This window comes from Diuraphis noxia, unplaced genomic scaffold (genome assembly GCF_037042655.1).
Source record: "Diuraphis noxia isolate RWA-SAM2 unplaced genomic scaffold, SU_Dnox_SAM2 contig0003, whole genome shotgun sequence".
Classification (NCBI taxonomy): Eukaryota; Metazoa; Arthropoda; class Insecta; order Hemiptera; family Aphididae; genus Diuraphis; species Diuraphis noxia.
Window position 1 is genome coordinate 61,604,577 of NW_028301713.1, and position 22,488 is coordinate 61,627,064.

At 32.9% G+C, this 22,488-nt stretch overlaps 1 protein-coding gene across 3 annotated transcripts in view; it reads left to right on the forward strand.

The window, feature by feature from the left end:
- Positions 1-22,488, forward strand: part of LOC107163628 (uncharacterized) — a 70,486-nt gene that overhangs the window by 37,704 nt on the left and 10,294 nt on the right. For all 3 annotated transcript variants that reach the window (XM_089222807.1, XM_089222809.1, XM_089222808.1), the window contains 4 exons: positions 8,893-9,029; positions 9,258-9,493; positions 15,738-16,209; positions 16,752-17,238. In XM_089222807.1, coding sequence (XP_089078933.1) covers positions 8,941-9,029; positions 9,258-9,493; positions 15,738-16,209; positions 16,752-17,238 — 1,284 coding nt within the window. In that variant the 5' untranslated portion in view covers positions 8,893-8,940. The remainder of the gene's footprint in view (positions 1-8,892; positions 9,030-9,257; positions 9,494-15,737; positions 16,210-16,751; positions 17,239-22,488) is intronic.

Genomic DNA, 22,488 nt, shown 5'->3' on the forward strand with positions numbered 1-22,488 from the left:
GAGATCAATTGCAAGGCAATCGAGTGGAAACACTAAACGGTGTAATATTATATAGTCTGCTGCAGTTGCTTGTAATCTGTTGATTAAAGCTGATATACACATAATAATATCTATAATCTGAGTATTATATTATCGTCCGTGAAGTGATGACAATTACTCATACAGATCGAGTTTTTCGCAACGCTAATTATTTTTTTTTTTTAGTTTATTAAGTCTTCAACAACACAGGTTTTTAGCCTACTTTAAACAAATGTTAAACAATAAGAGAATATATGTATACATTATAATTTAGTATGAATTTTACAACATTATTATTATTATTATTATTATTATTATTTATAATGGATATTTAGTGTTCATATTATGGAAAAATGTACCGATTACAGCTGTGTTCTCATCTTTGAAGCCTCGGTGGAGAAAAACAGGATTTTGAAGTATCTTGCGCGCTTCAGTGTATTTGGGGCAGGTGATGACAATGTGCTCAATCGTTAATGTTGTGTTGCATGTATCACATATTGGTGCTGGTTCTTTTTTATTAGATATACGCATAGATTAAGCGGGAATGACCTATTTTGGCTCGAGTGACGGTTACTTCTTCTCTTCGCTTAACCAATTATAGTTAAAGTTTTATAAAAAGATATTCTTTTTCCAATATATTTAATTCGAATTTCCCAAACAAAATATTTACGCGTAATTCTGGTCTATGCGTATCAAGATGCAATTATAATACCTATGTTACCACTTTAAAAATAGCGTATCAGCTGCAGTATCCACAGAGCATATAGCGATATCTCGAGCTCCCGAGTAGATGATTTACACACGTGTGAAATATATTAGGATGAAGAAAAACAACCTGGTGAAACGTCAATATAATATTATCTATGATAGAATATAATATAGTTCCTAAACATTTATGTCAACATTCTGTTACTTATAGATTTAATTGATGACTGAATAAATTATAAGATATTATCGCACAATTTTTGAAATGATTTAAAATTAGTTCAAGTCACACTTCGTGGTTTACCCCAGTTCAACTTCAATTAAAAGCAAACGGGAATCAACAACTCCTTCATTTATCAAAGTATAAGCCATGCCATGACTCATGAGTGAACTTTGGCTGCAGATTTATACAATATACGTATTATATTATTACAGTTGAATATCATATACTGCTCGTCTGCTCGTGTCGACTCTGATTTAAATTTATAAATTAATTATTGTTGAACAAATATAAAAGTAGGTAGGTATAAAGGTATAATAATATGTATTATACATTGTTTTATTCACAATAAATTACCAACGGTATAGTTACACCTTACGGCTTACACCTAGCAAAAACCAATTAAATATCTGAAATTCATACACCGTTCTATTTAATGCATAATATTAATAATAAATATTATACTTTTTCTTAATAAAAACGCGTGTTCATTAAAATAATATAATGTACCTACATCATACACATTACACTAATTGTACTATGTGTCTAGAAAGTTAGTAAACGTTCTGCGCATACTGACGAGCATACAGTAAATGGACCTATATTTCAACTTTCTAGACACACTATACACAATTAATGTACGTATGCACAATATATATACAGACATTCCAATAGATTTAAAATCCATTCGTTTATAATAATTTATTTTAAGAAAATGAAAATTCAACAGTTTAACTATGCATAATTTATAACTTTGTAAACCGATATTCAATAATTATAATTATGCAAAACACATTAAAAAAAAAAAAAAAAAAAAACATATATTAAATTGTTATATTATATTTGAACAGCCCATTGGTTGATAAAATTAATGATCTACAATAGTATTACATATCATGATATGAAGTAAAATAAAATATTGTTTTAAAGTGGTTTCAAATTTCAATACCTAGGTATTGTGTAATCAAATAGATCAACATATTATAATAATGTTCTAACATACTTAATAACGTTAAAAAAAAATTGTATTTTGCATTATTTTATATTATTATTATTATTGTTAGTTCGAAAACGCTATAAATTTCCAACGGATAAACAATAACCAAAGCCAAAAACCATTAAATTCAGATTTTAGCATTGCAAGAAATATTGTCTCGGATGTCTATACGTATACGTGTATTGCTGAGGTGTCTGCATTGCAGTGTGGCCCTTGGCATACAATCGAACATTTATAGAAAACCGCATTTGCACCGGATGGACGGCATGATAAATAATGTATATGACAACATTGTGGAGGTGAAAAGTGTGCTGCAACCGTGTCAACGAATCGTGAGGTTTTTTCATGGGCAGTCCGTGCAGTCGTGTACATATTTAACTCGGAATTTTATTTTTTACTATTCATCTAACAAAAAGTTCAAACAGATCATCTGAGACGGTCGGGAAAATTTCCAAAAACATAAAATCTACGGCTGTTTATGAGATAGAAAAAAAATCAAACGCACATATGACGACAGTCGCACTAGGGACGTGTTATTTACGCGTAGGGGCTAATATTTTCTGTCCCCCATTCGCGTAAGTTTTCCGTCACGTTTTCCCACCGCATTTGGATGCTGAAAATCAGGTTAAATTGCGTTTTCGAAAAGTTAAATGTGCCTAATATTACATAATATATTTCAAATGTCGAATCGGTATCATAGACTATTATAGCAGACCTTTCAGCATGTGGTCTGCAGCTGATTACGTTGACATCACAGCGATGTAATGTTTATTATAATATTCACTGATCGCGTTCTTCTTTCCATCACGGGTGAAAAAAAAATTGAAATTGCCGCAATACCGTCTACACCGGAAGTCGACCACCTCTTTACTTACACGGGCCATATATTTCCGGGCTAGCTGTTCGGAGAGAGAGGATGAGGAATTACACTCGCTTAATCGCAAGATCATTCTAATGGTTAACCATCATAAGTGTAAACCTAAGTACCTACTATAGTGTATTATAGTTTTGTAATATACGTTTTCACCTTTTAAGGGCTTAAGGATAACCTTGTGCATCCAACCCCACCAAAAAAAATAACCATCTCATGATACCACGTCTTGGCGCTGTTATTTATCACGTGTACCGCGAGTGGTATAGGTATGACTAAAAAATATAAGCATATTAATATAACGCACACCATACGTTTTTTGGACCAGTATAATTATTACTTGTATTATTATTATTATTCTACCGGGAAACGGTTTTAGTTTCATGTGCGTGTTGAGTAACGACACGGCGATTATACGATGTATTATTTATTAATCATTATTATAAATGGTATTATAGCACGGCGAAGACGCGTTTGATTTTGCGTTATTTTGCCGTTTGCCACGGACTTCTATATGATATTATAGGAAATATAATATGCAGTAATAATAATAATATTATACTCGTCGTTCGAATATAACATACAAAACATAGATAGGTTTTCTCTCCGGAGCCCGCCGAGTTTTGCATAACGTTGTTATTACGCGTGAAGTTCCATATGAAATAATAATACGAATTTATTTTGTATACCTATAAATATTTTTGTAATATTATTTTGTTTTACGGCAAACGAGTCGGACGAGTGACAAAAAATAAAAATAACTAAACGTAATATATACCTATAATACAGTTAGGTTTTTTAGCGGAAAAGAAAAATCCGGTCCGTGACATTAAACGCGTGTAGGTTCCTGTTGTAACCGCAGTGTAGGTACATAATATTATAACCACTGCTTTTAAAGGTTGTCGGATGAAAGTGATGTTCCTCTCGGCTTCACACCAAATAACAATGACCAACTGCAAGACCATCTGACCTAATTGCAGTGTATGACTTGTTGGTACGCACGTAAAATATAATAAATATATAAATATAGTATATGGGTGTGTGACATGTGTTTGTGTGTGTGTTTACTCTGTCATGTAGATATTATTATAAACATCAACCCCTTTTTTTAAATATTTGTGAATCATACTGATAAACATCGAAATCATTTTTCCGCACCGAGTGGTATAATATATTATATGCATGCGTACAGTGTCAAATGTGTGTATCATTAACACGCATGTCAATGTTTTCCCGAAATAATAAAAAAAAACCACCTTTCTAGTTCAAGGCAATCGTTGAACCGAGTGACTGCATTTATATTTTTCAAATGTATGACTTAAATATTAAAATATGAATGTATACCTACATAATATATGCATAAAAAAGGGTAAAAAACGTAAGCGTATCAAATTTAACAAACGATTGTTTAAAAAAAAAAAAAAATGTTTTCGTTTTGTAGGTAATATAATATAAATAAGACATTGGAACGTATGATAATTTCATTATGTTTAGACAACCTATAATACTTTTTTTTTAATGAGAGCAGTCACATAATATAACATTATAACTCTTAATAAAGGTCACAATAATATGTGAATATCAACTTATAATAAGTACGAGAACTTAATCAATAAGTAACTATTATAGTATAATAATTGAACGGCTGCATCTGAGTTGAGACCAGTCAAGTCTATGATGTATTTTTTACCACAAGTATGGTTAAAAATGATTTTCATCCAATAAAAATATTATATTATTATTTATTACAGTTTAAAAAAAATATGATATAGTATACGATATGAACTGAAAATATATTTAAGTGCTGAAAATCAAATAATAAATATGTAAACTATACAATATAAAGTTATTTTTTTAAATTATATTTAAACTTCTCATACCTATAATTAATTTACATAAAAATATTTTTTACCAATAAAACTATGTATCTAGGTACATCATTTGTTTTTACAAAAAATGTTTATCATCAGAAGCATGATGTTTTCAATGTATTTTATAATATGGGATATGTATTTTTAGTATTTTATTTTTAACCTTTTGTGTTATGTAATATTATATTTTGAACAATTTTAATAATTTATATTCATTTTTTTTTTTGGCCAAAAATATATCATAGGTAATACTAAGTCTTTTAAAATAGGGGGGAGAATGTTATTAGGCTAATTAAATTTGTGACCCAACTAGTAAACTACCAGTGATTAATCATTAACACCTAGTATTTGGGATCCCACTTGGATGCTCCGAAGTTAACGTAGCTATTCCGAAACAGCTGATTGTGGTGTGTGCTTATTTAAAATTAAATTAGCTTTATAGAATTAATATCGTCTTAATAGGCAGTATAACACTATCATAGTAAACTACAATATTCAACTATTCCACCATGGGATAGTTTGTTTTTTAAAATGTGGTTATTAATGACTATAATAGCAAAATCGTTTTACCCAAACACTATTGATTACGGTGACAATTTAATAATATCTTTAGAGTTTTAAATATCAACCACTTACCTTACCAGTAACCATTGTATTTGATTGTTATGTGATGATTACCAGCTACAATTAAATATTTATTTAATAAAATTTTCAACTGCATTGATCCGTGAAAACATTGATTAAAATACGTAGGTATAATATAATTCGTTCCAGTCGAAATATATTGAAGTATTGTTTAGATCGATTAATTTATTCTGATTGCAGATTTTTTTTCGATAGGTAATGGGTTTTTGAAGAACTCTTTTTATATTAGTCATCAAATTTCCTTTGAAATATTTATGAAACCGGGGTGACTAATAATTTGAATACGAAATACAATTTTTAAACGAATATTACCCACGGTTTATTTATTCTCGTAATCGTATTCGACAATTGAACGGTACGTTAAACTTTATGATATTGGACATTCGAAACAAACACTTTATTATTTGATTAATTCTATCTGTAAAAAATGAGTTCATAATCAACATAGTATAGGTACTCTATGATAAAATACAAAAAGTATAAAAATACCTCAAGGTTTAATAGTCTACTATTAAAACGCGTTTAAAGTAAATAGAAAACGACGGTCTATAAAAAGTAATTCAAATTGGATGAGGAAAATATGTAAAACAACCTAAGTATGTATTTATACTTAATTAATGTAGCTCATTTATTTCAATTTTCGATAAATTAAATCATTTAAAATATCAATAACAATGATTATGTAAATTATATTTTTTTAATTTTGTGATGTATCACTTCAATTATTATATTTTTAGTAGTTTAATAATAGTATCATGGAGATCTATTAAAATGTTGATAGGTACCCTTAATTTCAAATGACTCATCCTAGGTATGATATTTAAATGATTTTTAGTTTAGATTAGACTAGAGTAGAATGGGCTATGTCATATAATAAAGCCTAATAAAAGTTCTGAAACTGATTATAAAAACACTCATTTTTATACAAAGGAAATTCAAATCAATCAACATTTAAGATTTAACATATATACTACATAACTAAACTTTATATTGGTACTTCATTATACACATGAATAGGTTCATGAATAGGTACCTACCTTTTTATGTTACATATTGCATATAAGCACTTGCAGTAAAGGAGTATCATACAAATAAACTATTTAAATTTTATTTTCTTCAGTCGAATAATAGCCGATCAACGAAGTAAAATAGTGAGAGGGGGAGAAAGTCGTGATTACCCAAGTGGCGTCTGGCGTATGGCGTATTGCAATTATTTGGTACTGTGATCGTGCGCAATGTATTTTCCGTCATTCCAACTTAACGGTACACTTGTTTGAAAAATTAGATGGATAACCTCTGTAGACTGAGGTGAATAAAAAACAATTCTCGTATAAGTATATACCGCTGTATGTTCTAAGTACAAATTTCTAAATAAATATTAATCATTTTATTAACTTTCAGCAGAGCTTAGACGTCTTATATTATATATGTTGGCTTTAACATTCGTAATACGGTTATATAGTGATACACTTCATTAGAATTTGATTGGAAAAAAAAGTACTCTCACCGTCATATGATGGTTGTACGCATGTTAATATTAGATTCGATCTATAATTACTAAAACCTAGTTTTTGCAGGATGTTTTTTATTTACAATTTACATACATGTCAACAAATAATAAACAGTGTATTAATTAATATTATTAATTAAATAAAGTTTAAATTGCCTGATTCTGGTGCAATATATACGTCAGGGTATGCTTTGAGCAAACATAGACAAAATGAAATATATCGTGTGTACACATATTAATAAATAAACCAGAGAGTAGGTAACGCAAAAACGGCGAGTACACACAAGCCGATCGTGTAGTTGATGAACTCCGAGAGGCAAATTTTTAAATTTTTTTGTTGTGTTTGAGAGCTTATGACTATAATACATACATTATTTACATGGTATAGCGGACACGCGATTCCTGGTTCAAACTATTTACCCTTTTAACCCTAAATATGTGTGGCGTGTCAGCTAATGGTGTGAACAAAAATAAACCCGTAAAGAGAAATTAAGGCGACGGCTCCGTTCAAGTGGATAGACAACTAAACTCAAACGAGATGAGAATAATATAATTCAATGCAAATGACATGGTACACAGGCGGACAATCAAAATAAACGTTAACCGGCCACGTCGTGTAATAATGTACGCATGTGCTATTTAGCGGAATCGATATTAGATTGTTACTTCAATTGGGATTTATACAGGTCGCATTCGATCTATACACACGGTACATGACATTATTGTTATAATACTGCGCATAATATAATAATATATTATTACGATGTGTATTACTTCTGGGTGAAATATTCGATACGTGGGCTTTATATAATGTCGTACACTATAACGATTGATATAATTCAATCATTAAAATATTATACATCGACGACAAACCAACATTCTAATCTCTAGGTCACGCGTACAATATAATAATAATAATAATGGTAATAAAAAACACTTTGTATACGAAAACATAGAATTTGGCCGTATCGACATCATATTCGTTAAGTAGACGCATTATATATACATAATATCATACCTAGTATTATTATCATAGGTTTCGAGTACTATGTGTAGTACTAGGTACTTGATCGCCCATTGAAAAAAATATTTTTTCTTCTAAATAATGAATATTTTTGTAATCATAATATCATCTTTCTGAATATCCCCCTCCATTGTGTATTTGATAACATGCCATCACCATGTGTCGTATACCTATAAGTAATACGAGTGGTAACACGTTGTTCAGTTTGGCGTATAACGACTATCGAGACCAAAATGCTTAAACATCGACGGTCATCGAAAGTCAAAAGACGCCCACAAAAGTGTCGGATCGTTGTATGAATATGTTAGGTACGGTATCTGCCGCTGGTAGTCGTATACAGTGTGTAACAGAAAGATATGAGAGAATGTCATACATATTTTATATAGTTTTTATAATACAGAGAGGAGAGTGGTTACTTCCTTATTTAAAAAAATCATAATACAAAAAGTAATGGCAATATTGATTTAATTATTTTTTTCTGTGTATAGGGGTACATTTAAAGTTTTATTTTATTTGGTTTTAAAAATGACATCTCGGAGGTGGCCACCGTTCTCGTCAATGCGCTGAGATAGTCGGAATTTGAAATCGTTGTCCACTTTTTCCAACATATCTGTGTTTACGAAGGCAATGGCAGCACGAATATTGTTTTTGAGGTGATGAAGGGTCTTTGGACGATCCGTGTACACCAACGATTTAAGGTAGTCCCACAGGAAAAAACCACATGGGGCTAAATAATAAATATGTATGTTTTATCTGTCATATCTTTTTGTTACACTCTGTATTATATTAAGACGCCAAACCAGCTCTTTGATTCCTCTGGGAAGTGATTCATGATGTTATATCGCCGTCACGTGGACGTTCCGGAAACGATTGTTATGTATTATTATTATTACCATTAGATTTTGGTGTCACGCTCGCGTGTGATTCGGAGATTCGCTTTCCCCTCCATCGCATGAAAATAATAATAAAATACTATATGCACGTCGCTGTCGTCTGTAATCTGGTATTTATGTAAATGTCGTGTGTTTCAGGTTCGGTAATGGTGTACAAGACGTCGTTACTAGCGAGCAGTTTAGATTATGCTGACAAGACGCAACTGGCTACTACGACTGAGCGTCGTTTTGAATGTAGCTGTATTGTTCTATTTCGGGTCCTACTTGACCATCGGGTACGTGAAACGATGACGAAGATTTCTTTTTCTCGTCCTACGTCGTCGAGTGTATCTATAGTACTGATTCTGCAATTGTAGAATTCGCGGATTCAATTAATGCGTTAATTGTCGAGTGCATTGTGCCATTTACCTATTATTATAATACTCTTCGATTAACGTGTTTATCGTTGTATCATATTGTAATAATTATTTGGGTAATGTTTCTAAACGGTTTTGCTGTTGTAGAAATGGAAACTCAGAAATCGTGGAGGAGGTGCAGATGTCCGGAAGGAACTTGGCCTCCATCGCCGAAGCCTCTCAAAACGGGGAAAAAGAAACGGCGGCGTACTTCTACCAGAGCGCGTCCGGCGGATCAGCCAACTATCCTGAGTTAGCGCTTTTGGGCAGCATACAGCCAATCGCTGGGCAACCACAGCAACAGCAACAACAACAGGGTTCATCTGCCCAAACACCCGTTCAAGGTATGGTTAGAAAAAAAAGTGCACAATAATGTACAAAAAAGTTTTTGTACCGACGTGACGTCGTACGTTGTTCAGAACAAAATCAATAAATAATATTTCTATATTGGGCCTGTATTTTCCCGCTAGAGAAACTGAATACCTCTTCTGGTTTCAAGTGTGCAGCCCGTCGTCTTGAATCACTTTCAATAATATTCACTTCAGTCGTGTACTCGCGTCTACTTGCAGCAGAGTGTATTTTATACAGCACGCAGCGTGGTCGATATTATTATATTATATATATATTATAGACACTATCAAATACTTCCTCGCCCATTACCTCCACTTGTCACCCCTCCACTACCCTTCCACAAAACAGAAAACAAACTCGCTGCAAACACATGATGCCAAATACAGCAACCTCCCACTTGACCAGACGTTGCGGGTTTCCAGTAGACCACAACATCATATTATAATATATATTATATAGCATATTATAGCTGCTGCCCACGACGATACGCGTTTGTATTTATAAACATAATATATACGTATAACATTATTATTGTTATTATATGTACCTACCACTCCCCCTACCTGCATGTAGGTGCTCTATAAAGATGTCAATATATCATTTAGATATTTCTTTTTTACACTCAACTTTAACGAAAGCGATAAATTCGCGGTTGGCGATACCACGCGATTCTGGGTGGCAGACTGCGTTACAACGAGTGTCACTGTGTCAGAGTATAGACCGTCTTCCTTAACAATATTATGTTGTGTACGATAAATTATTCTCCATGCACTCGTAGTGGTTGCTGCACACCCACTCTTATTATATAGATACTCTATAATCCTCTTAAATATTACATTCTGCACCTCGGAATTTCATCATAAATTACACAGTGGAAAGTAGACGACACAAAAACCTAAACTAAAACTAAAAAAATTCCGTACGCTTCCAATGTTGTCCCTATAATATAGGACATTATATTATAATGTGTTGCCGTATTCGTATATGTTGCTCTTTATGTAACACGTTATTTTCTTCCCTTTAACATAATTCTATAATCATCATATTATAAACGGTCATTGTGGAACAATAATATTTAATTGCTATTACCCCTTCGAAGAAATAACCATAAGACACGTGAGTACAAGCGGAATGTGGGGGTTGGTAAATATATTTTACTCGATATAATATCGATTATGATTTATGTGCCTGGAACACACTGCGCAAGAGGACGCGCGCGAGTACCTATATTTTACATTGAACGTTGCATTTGAGTTTTAGTTAGCGTTTTTAAATTATGCCCACTTAATGTAAAACATATACTTATATAATAAGCACCGTAATATCGTTTACGTCGTTCATACAATTATCTAATATTGTATATAGGGACTTGTATCATGATCGTTTCGAAACAAAATTTTTGCACGTTTTCAGTATGCCCTAAAACCCTCCGGATACATAAGCAGGCGCAGGTGTTTAAAAAACGAAAAAAAAATGGTCTTTATTGTTCACTTCGGATGACCTGACGTGGTGGGGGTTAAGCGCCGCCGTACTTACGTACACAATGACGAAAATGCGACGGACGGTCGGACACGGCCATCGTGTTATATATGCGCTTTGTAGTAATACGCGAAATCCGAAGGGGAAAATATCTGAAACAACGGACAGTGTTTGTTTTATAATTATGTTTTTTGTCCAATTACCTCGTGCTAATAAAACTCGTTGCTGTCCAGAGGTCGTCCTTGGAGGAAAAAACACGTTACATATAGCTATACGAGTATAATATAGCTGCCCGTTTTTGATAAGATGGCGACCGCGCTCTTCTCGGTGCGCACTGTATAGACGCATTCACCCGCCAAGGTGACAATTGGGGAAAAGACTGAAGTGCAAAGCCGAATAATTTGATTCGGTGAATAGGAAATGAAATTTTTCGCAAGGTCGTGAAAACGGATGACATCACTTATCATGCGGTTAACCCGAAACGACGTTAAGTACATTGCAATATAAATAAATATATAGATACATAATATATATATAGGTACCTAATCCATAAATAATACCACTTATTGTTATAATGATAAATCGTGAAATATATTAAGTATTTAGTATAGATAACCGTTAACCAGAGAGTGGCAACACAATACGACAATTTAGATCATAATTTATTCTGATTCGATATCATAAAAAATATATTGTTAGAATTAATCACTTTACATAGTTTATCCATCATTGAAACCTGAGCGATTAGGTATAATAACATCAATTTCTAATCTTTTTTTCACCGAGAAACCGTTATTTTACAACATTGCAATTTCATTACATCGACAAATGAAATTATACAGCTGCATGTACCATACAAAATCTATTATAACTATTTTATGTATATATATTATTATATGTATACATAATATTATAAACTCAGGTATTTGATAAAATTGGATTACACTAAAAATAATTTATTATTAATTTAAAAAACCCTAAATAAATAACTTTAAAAATACTCAAATTCGTCATAATTGAATTGATAAAACATAAAATATGTACTATAAATGTTGAATAGTAATAAACCTATAACCTACTCATTTAATTACGATGACATGCCCTTATGATTCAACTACAATTATAAAGCTACCGATTTCTAAAGAGAAAACATATTATGTGATATAATTAATAAGTAATTTCATATTATTAAATTATTTGATTCGAGCTTCTGGTGTTTAACTATCAAGTTGGACAACGTATAAATAGCTTAACTGCAAAAGGAAAAAAATCAATTCAAGGATTTCGTACGAGTGGCCAAATAATTTTCGAGCGAGTATAGGTATACTTGCATCATCACCGTCCGTCTCAGTAAACTCTCGCCATTCTAAAACACTTGACATATAAAATGGGTAAACAAAATAAATACATCCGTAGATTATCTGCCGGGATACAGATAAGCTAATCCGTGATTTTAAGCCAATGATTGTGTTTTACAGAACACATTTTCATGCAGTTTGTACAATATGCAATATTATTAACGCTGTAATAATATATTATATACACTGCTGGGAGTATTGTAACACTAATACACATGCATAATAAACATAAAAATATAGTAAATAAAAAACATGTTTACAAAATCATAACTAGTTTAAACAAATTAAAATTGAACTTCAAGGCAATCCACAATCACTATATAAGTATAATATAGGTACTAAACGGTGGGAGCGATCAAAAGTTATACATTTTAAATGCATTTATTCTCGGCCGTTGCTATTTTTACCGTATTTTAGCTAATTAAAAAGAAAATTACTGTGTAGCAGTTATTCCCGATAATGTAAATTGGATTCCGTTGCACGGCGGACTATCATTATTTATTAAAATGTACGGCCACGTAGTATTTTTAGTTTATGATATGATGATGTATATAAAATATTAGAGTTTTGGGCACTGTGTTAGGTGTACGTCATGTACACGTCATGTATTTTACGATGTGTCTAGTGTATGCTTAGCATAAAAACATGCGTATCAGATTCTAACGGTGCAGTTCGTCTGATTAAACCGACTGTATTATCGAACACGAAAATCACGAACTTTTTTTTATCCCTTACCTATATATTGTGGGGACAAACCAAAAACTCGTCTACATGAAATGCTGTAACGAAATCTGAGTAAAAAAAAAATGTACATCGTTTATTACTCAACACGATTGCGTGGTGTATATTGCAATATTATATTTTATTATTTATATTCGTGAACCGCCGTGGCTGCCCCGCCGCAGTTTTGTACGCCACCGTTTTAAAGCTAAAGTTTTTTTCTAAGCTATCCGTATTAAGCATATTTTACATAATATAAATAATTCATGTATTATAGCTAGGAGGCACGAGTTATGTGCTTACGTTTAATCATAGTAAAACCATCGTCGTTATTGCGTATTGTGTTTTCCCAGCGTAGGCCTCTGCCGCAGGGTTAAAATATACATTTCCCCTCGAATTAAAAAAAAAAAAACGCATTTAGTTTTGTCTACGCAAGGTATAAAATATATGCGTTTCGTGCCGTTTTGACTGACTGTTATTATTATTTTGTACACTGAATTAATACAAATCGTAAAACATATACCCTCCGTGTACGAGGATCCTCGTCGACTACGTTCATGCGGTGCTTAGTAATCGAGATCATCGTTTAAAGGCACAGTATATATACAAAAACAAAAAAAACAAACAAAGTCAACTGAATGCAACTTGTCACGTGGCGGTCGTCGTCAAGGGCGATTTCCTTCCTCCATCCACTTTTGCTACAACAAGTACAATACACAAAAAAACAAATGATATTTCGTCGTTATCTCTGCCGTGTAATCGCCGAAATCCCACGCTTGCTATGCATTGTATGATGTATATTACATAGGTAGCTTTTAATTACATATAATACATGTACGATGGGTACGACGTAATTATTTTTGGCCATATGAAAATTCGTGTTGACGTGTTGTCATTATAACATTATTGTAATTTTATATAATTATCTTTGGTCACATTCGTGCGATGGCGTATTTCGAGGAGCTATTACATATATTATGCTATCATTACGTCGCTTCACAATCACACGCGCTCGTCAAATTGCGGACTTGAAAAAAAAAATCGAAAAAAATATATGTATATAATTGCAGCGTGCAGTTTTTCCACACACCCTACCTCTTCCGTTCCTCCTACCTTCCCGCTCACGTTTGGCGGTGTTCGCGTTTACGAGACAATTTTCACGCGCAAGATCCACACATTCGAACGACTGATTACACTGCGACAATAATATACGTTTTATCGTCGCAATATTATGCGTACGTAAACATCACACTCTCCAGCCACTACAACAACGAAATCGCACAATATGCAATAGTTACGACGAGTGCATAATTAAAAACGAAAACTGAGCGCGAAGGAATTCAATTGTGACGCGTGCCCTGATTTACCGATTTACATCGCTTCGGAAACCACACAACCTTCTACCTTGCGAATTCCTCCCTCCTCTGATGATTATTATTCACTTATTATTCATTATAATTTATAGGTGCTATATATAACATGTACTTACTATGTATAGTTGCTACTACTATATTACCACATACAATTTCGACCTTATGAAAAATGTTTTGATATTTAGGTATATATTATAATTTCGATCGCAAGCAGCGTCATTGACTTATTCACGCGGACGTCGATGACATCCGTCGTTTCTGTGGAGTGGTCGAGTGGTGGAGGAGTACTCCACAGACTAGTTTACTATTATAACGTGAATATTATGTTTTTGAGCTGTATACATATTTTTTTTTTTGATCAATTTTTCGTGAGGTTTTCGTTGTCGTTTTATAGTTACTTATAAACAAAAACAAATTTAATATGATTCATAGATTTTTCTTGTAGATGAAAAATATTGAGTAGCGTGTTATGTTTTTTCTTTTTTTTAATAATTAATGGCGTTTTGTTTCCGGTCGTAACAACCGTTTCGGGCGAGCGTCTTTATCGTAAAGATACGTATATATACTAGTACCAGACTATATTAGGATATTATGATTTTCCGAGATTTAAGCCCATCGACCCTCCGCCTTAGCCATTGAGATTTTCGTAAAAACGTTTATCGGCAAGTAGTTGTTAAAACGATTTTCTGAGATAATAATAATTTAGGTCGCTAGCTCACCGTGAAAGTATGTCCAATTAATATAATATCATTAATAGTTTACCTAAACAATATCAAAGACGTGACGTGTTAATTTGCAGACCGTTCTGTGACCTGAATCTGGGAAACTATATTTCAAATTTTAAAATAAATTATTATAAACCGTACTCATCGATTTATTAAAGAATTAACTGTAATTACATGGTAACATTTTAAAAACTCTTTTCATAATAAAAAAAATAATAAGAATATATACATCAATGTATAACTAATGTATTTTTTACGTACATATGACATTGAAACGCAAAGTACCAGAACAGCTTAACTGATAAAAAGCTATTATTTTAGGAGACATTTTTTGATCTCTCTTGGCTGTGACTATAATTATATTTTTGTTAGTTGAGTTATCATCTTTTGTAGACTGAATTTTTAAAATAATTGAATTATTTCAACGTTTTAAGTTTGAATTTTTTCTAGGTCAAGCTTTATAAGTGTTAAAAGGCAAGGTCATCATATCAGACCATGACGATCACATGATGTACCTTAGCCATGTTAATGCATGTGCCTATAAATAATAAAATAATAATAATTAATAATCGTGGTTTACAGGGACGACGTTGCGGGACGATGGTCATGTGATGCGCATCAAACCCAAAACAGTGGTCGCCGCGGCCGAATCGTTGGACGCGGCCGACACTTCGTCCGCTTCAGGCGGTGGCGGATCGGCGGCGGCCGCGCCGGCGGAATCGTGGACGCCCGAAAAAAAAGACGCGCCAACACAACAGCAGCAGACGTCGACCACGACGACCACATCGGCGACGACCACCGCCGGCACGTCGTTTGTGGCCGCCGTGGCCATGGCGATGACAAACACGGCCGTGGTACAACAGGTCCGACCACTCCGCGAGCTGCTCGGCTGTCAGGACAAGTCCAATCGCCGGCGGATCGCTCAGCGTGGCGATTATTGGGTGCTTTACAACTACGTGCCGGCACGCCGATGGTTCCGGTGCGAAGAGTCCATCACGTACACTACGCACGCCGACTTCACGTTCCTCGACAATCTGGAACCGCTTTTGGACAGGTAAATTTACAAGGTGCTTCCAATCCGACCTCAAACGTGGTTCGACGTTTGAGGTGTATAGAGGGAAGTTTTAGTTGGAAGCCGGAGAGGTGGTGGGTGGTAGCATGACGACAATTTCAGTGGTGATCGCAACGTGAAAACATTTTAAACAGCTGTTTACCGTTTTGTTTCGCCGTATTTTTTCCAACCATTTTAACATAAAAAAAAATGATGAAAACGATTTTTCGATTACAGCAAAAAGATGAATTAGTTTTGAAATTACAGCTTTTGACATTTATCATATATGTGTACATCGTCTATTTTTTCGAACAAACACTCGTATATTATAACCTACATAAACAATAAATAAGAGCTTCAAATTTTTACCTACTATCAAAAAAATCAGAATTAAAACCAAGTGATTTAACATAAAAACACTGACTTATCTCAAAAATACCCACATGTATCGAAAAGTTCGATAATTTCTTCTTAGTAAATGTTATCCACCGTTGTGGTCGTAAACATAATATTTATTGACAATCGTTATCGTATCCGATCGGCAGGTGGCGAGGACCAATATCGGTGGCGCTGTACACGCCGGGCAACGACTTCGTGCCCACGCTGGCCTCGATCCGATACTTAAGGCAGTGCGGTTCGCCGCTGGTGGCCGAGTACGTCACGTTCCACATGTACTTCGGGTCGGGGCACGTGCCCAAGTCGGTGCCGCACACGGACCACGACATCGACGCGCTGGTGGCCAACTGTTCGGCACCGCCGCCGTGGACGAACGCGACGACCGCGTACAAGGGCCAGAAGAAGCTGCTGTATCCGGTGAACGTTGGCCGGAACGTGGCCCGCGAGTCGGCCACCACGCACTACGTCCTTCCGTCCGACATCGAGCTTTACCCCAGCCCGGGCGTCATCGATGGGTTCATGGACCTGGTCCGGAGACAAGACCCGCCACTCCGGCGCCCGAAGCCAATGGTGTTCCCGTTACCGATATTTGAGCTGGCGTCGCACATGAAATTGCCGGCTGACAAAAAAGAGCTGGTGAGTAAAAAAATATTATTTTTTTTTATCAATCAAAAACTGTCCACGACATCAGCTCTGGCCATATTCGACGTGACATTACATTGCAAATGATTTTACAAATCACATAATATTGGTTACTTAATAAATGATGATTACAAAAAAATTGAAATATACTAAAAAAGTATTACCTAGCTTTGTATGATGTATATGGTTCCTATTTCTAAGATGAATGGAGCTGAATGAGCTTATAGAGATCCGTTGTTGGGATCAGAGTTGAGTATATTTCATCTAGGTGATCGGATATTTATAGAATTGCCCTAACTCCTTGTCGTCGTATATTAAGTTAGAATATGTTTTTCTGTGGGGTAGGCCCCACGACATAGAGAATCTTCTTAGTCCATTAAAAGTGAGTGGTCATTATCCTAAGATGATCTCATGTTTTCTTGTTCAATCATGGTTTTAAATAACAGGAAAGAGAAAAAGTCGAACGGATTTTTTTACTTCGTTTAGCTTGGTTCATTTGATTCCATTTTACACAGAAATTATGCGTCGTTTTGTGTTATTACTCTCTTAAGTCTTTATGGAAAACGATAGGGGGAAACGATGAGAGCATCTGTGGATAAGTGTAAGAGTTTAGTGGTCGAATCTGAAGGTTCGTTGCCATTTATATATTTCAGTGGTCAGGGACTATATTATATTATTATTATTATTATGACTACCGTCTACCATTGTCAATGTATAATACTTATTATTTCATTCAACGACGACGAGTCACCGCAACTGATATTTTTTATAACAATATCTTCTACACCAATATCGCGTCGGTACTTACGATTTACGACCGCGATCGGCCGCCGCCGTCTTTTCATAATTATACGCGTAACATATTATAATGTATTATTATATTCATCTGAAAATAGTTTAAGGTCCGACAATATAATATAATACGAAAAGTTATAGTTTTTATTTTATGCAACAGTTTACGGTTTTAAACGAGTTTTTAAATCATTGTAAGAGCTGAAAAGTATAAGTTTGCTATTCAATGAAAATCTCGTTAAAATAACTTAACTTTTTCTTTGCATGTGCCTAACAATAAAAATACGCTCAGTTATAATATTATATATAGTGCACTGGCACCCAAAAGAAATAATGATTTAATAGTGTAAATATAGTACTTTGACGATATACAGCGAGGAAAAAAATATAGTAAAATTAAAATAACTAAATGTTCTGATAATAATATGTATTTAGGAGTTTAATTAAAATTTTAAGGTGATAATTATTATTGTATACCTAAAATGCACTTTAGAGATATTGAAAATGTACACTGTTGTGTGCATTGTGCACTTACACACGAAATAACATAATAATTTTTACTTCACAAATAATTATCGCATAATATCGCCAAATGTTTCTGTATTATTACAGTTACATCACGAGATGTAATATTATTGGGTGAAAGCAAATACGCGTGCTACTTTAAACGCAATCCAGTGATCCACCGTCTTGACGAAGTCGTCTTTTAACGAAAAGTATACTTTAAATTTCAATATTTGTTATAATAATCTCTCTAGTCAGCGACTGCATTAAGCGTTTAATTTAATATATAAACGTCGTGGCGTTGTAATCACTGACCACTGATTTCTGATCAATAATCAGTGAGTTACAAGAGGTTGGAAAAATATAGTACCTATTAACGTCCACGACGATATTATTAATCGATCTATTATTCGGTTTGTCTGAAAATTAAAAATGTTTTGTTTTGAAATTCGTGCGTTTGAGTTAAGATTCCGAATAGCTGCCAAGGTATAATAATAAACGCTGCACACCTATACTTGCTTTCGTGAGAGTTAGATTCGTGTAAATTAAAAATAACGCCAAGAAGATTTTTATTATTCAAACCGCGTCCATTCCGTCTTTGTACCATTACACAGCGAGCACATTAATTATTGCAATGTACAGACAATCTGTGGTAGCACATTTAAACACATCTCATGTTTTTTTTCCCTTCAAACTACTTACGAGTACATAATAACAATAATAATTGGAAGTTACGAAAATAATAATTATATATTTAAAGCGTATTGAGTTGTATGACACTTCGATGTATTTTGTCCGAAAAGACATAATCATCACATCTTCCGCTGTATACGAACGATAGTATAATATACTATATAGTATATACCAATGCCAATTATTAATTATTATCATCTCAATTAATCAAAAAAATTTGTTGGATTAGTTAAGATTTTCTTCCGAAAAAATTAAATCGTAAGACTTGAAATTTCTAATGGAATTCCCTGGTCGTTTGTTAATTAATTATGATTATCACTGCAAGTATAAGCTATTTTTAAATTAACATTCAGACTACCTACAAATAAAAATGTATCAGAAACTTCAAGTATCGCAAATTTTTGGTTATTCAGACTTTCAATTTCAAATATTTCCTAATTTTACGGTTTAATTTATTATACAATTTAAGATTTTAATACTTGGGTGATATCGATATGGAATCGGGTACTAAAATAGTAATATTATACAGAATTAAAACTTCAAAAATAAAGATATTGATTTGAGATTTTATCTATTGTAGCCTTCTCGTGAACTCGTGACTAACAATATATTTTATAATATTATACGTATTTTCAAAGCCAATAGCTGTCTTAAAATGCAAAGTATACCTTATTGTACATTTATCGTAGATACTGAGCTGAAGGTACCAAACTATTTACGTTGATATTTAAAATAATTTAAAGCTCACTCACATTTAAAATACATTCATTTTAATTTTAAATGTAAAAATTTACATATTAATCCGAGAATAAAAAATGAAATAAAATCTAAATGGATATTTTGGTGCTTTTAAAGCTCATAATTGCATGCACACATATTTAATAGATTTTTATGGCATTCAAGTCCAATATTTAGACATAGTAGGACTTTCCACGGATCAAATCGAGATATTTTGTTCAATTTAGGAATAATAATATGTTAGTAATTTCTGTTCATGTGTTATATCAAAGGATGGCATAATAATAAGACAGTGCTTAATAGGTAATAAGCTATTACAAAATAAATTAACGATTTTTCCTTTAACGATAAAACAAATACAAAAAAACACGACCGAGATACCATGAACGTTAATGGGTTGTATAGTGATATACCCACGGTAACAAACCACGCATACCATTCGATATCTGTACACGTAGAGTAGGTAGGTAAAACTCAGTTAAAACCAAAATCTGAAAGTACATTATAATTTTTTATAAGCAGGCCTACGAGTGCAAAGTTAAAACAATTACAGGAAAAAAGGTGTTCGTCAATCGTGCTGAATGTTTTAGACTATACCTAAATAATATTATTGTGTTATCATTATGCATACAGATATATAATAAAATATACGTCATACGTATATAGTTAATTATAAATGAATAATTTATTGAATTTACGTTTTAGTCGATTTCGACATTTGTGTAATTTTATTACACGCATAATATGCGGTAAAAGTAAAAAAATCGAATAAATTATAAAAACAAAAACACGTTTAAAATGTTAATTAAAATTTGTTTTTATATATATACAATGCGATTATGACGCATATTTTTGATAAATTAGAAATTTTGAAATAAAACACTGTTTAAGTTTCACCTTTAGTTACTAAACATATACTTCTATCGTCTATTACTACTTTCTCAGTAATTATATTTATTTATTATTTTTGAAACGATCGGCTCAATATTGGCGACTATGAATATTTATTACCATCAAACATCGTTAGCTTAGCTCAATGAATATAACTTTTTCCTATATTCTATCTAAATTAATATACAAATCGAATCAGATTGGAGTAGGGCCGAAATTATGAAAATAATATCATCTGTTTAAACCGTTATTACCTATTATTGTTTCTCATTATGAAGTTACGTGAACGCTGCAATATTTATTATATAAAGCACAAAAAGACTGGGTTTTTGGCTCGTACAATATATTATTGTTATTTTTATTTCATATACTATATTGCTGTTGTCCGACCGTTTTACATTGCGCAATGCACCGGTTGGCAGTAAAACTTGGTACAGCATATCTACAGGGTGTTTTAGCAAGTATAGTCAGTAGTCACAGCTAGACATTTAAAATCTGATTTTTGGAATTTTTCAAATATATTCATATAAAGACCATATTTTCAAATTCTTGAAATTGTTTGTGTTTCGTAAGAGTGTTCTGTGGAGATACAAACTTAGTAGATACAAAGGTCTATATGACACCTAACGAAATAATGAAATAATATATAAATAAATAATTTTTTATAATATTGTATGCGTAAATTATGTTTATCAAACACGATAGATAAATTAATATTATAACGAAAATAATTTTCATGTTGCTTTTTTTTGTATTTCGTAAGGATCTTCAATCTAAAAAGCAAAAAAATACGTAACAGTATTATTTCTAGTTACAAATTACTCAAACATAATTATAATAATTACATACGTTAATTATGCAAGATATATTATAATGTATTAAACACTAAAAACCTGTGATCAAAATTTCACCAACAAAGCCTTTAGATAAAATGGTTAACCGTGTATGGCTAAATTGGGTTTTTTCTGTTGTTATCCAGTACCTATATATTATTTTAGCCATTATATAATATTATTATTTTAATAATTTTATTTGTGCATAATTTTTTAAAATGAAAAATTATAATTTCCTTTTTTTTGATTAAAGTCGTTCATTTATATTACATAATACCTAAGTCATCTCGTATATTATAGACTATATAGTGCTCAACCTTAAGAGGATAAAGCACTTAACTTACTCTGTCAGGTATCAGTACTATAATATGCGTATATTATTATATTATACAGAAACCCATCCTATAAAATAGTGTGATATAGTAACACGCTATAACAACACGGCTATACGCTACATAATAGGTCATAATGCATGCTTGGTGAATCAGGCTGTATAATGTACACGTATAATTTTATATTATTTCTTCACCAATGTACCACGTGAATTTGCACACAAACTGCGGGCACTGCATTATAATGATTTATCCAAATCATTGGTGTTCTGCTGGCATAGCTTTTCGGTAAAACGACGTCCGAGAGACGGACTAAATATAATATTTAAGACGATTGCGCAACATATTTCCGTGATGGTTTTTAAGGGGATTCGGTGCGTTAGGGGTACTAAGCAAACCTACCTACCTATCATTCGATCAATACGAGTAGAATATTTTCAACAAAATATTAGATAAAATAG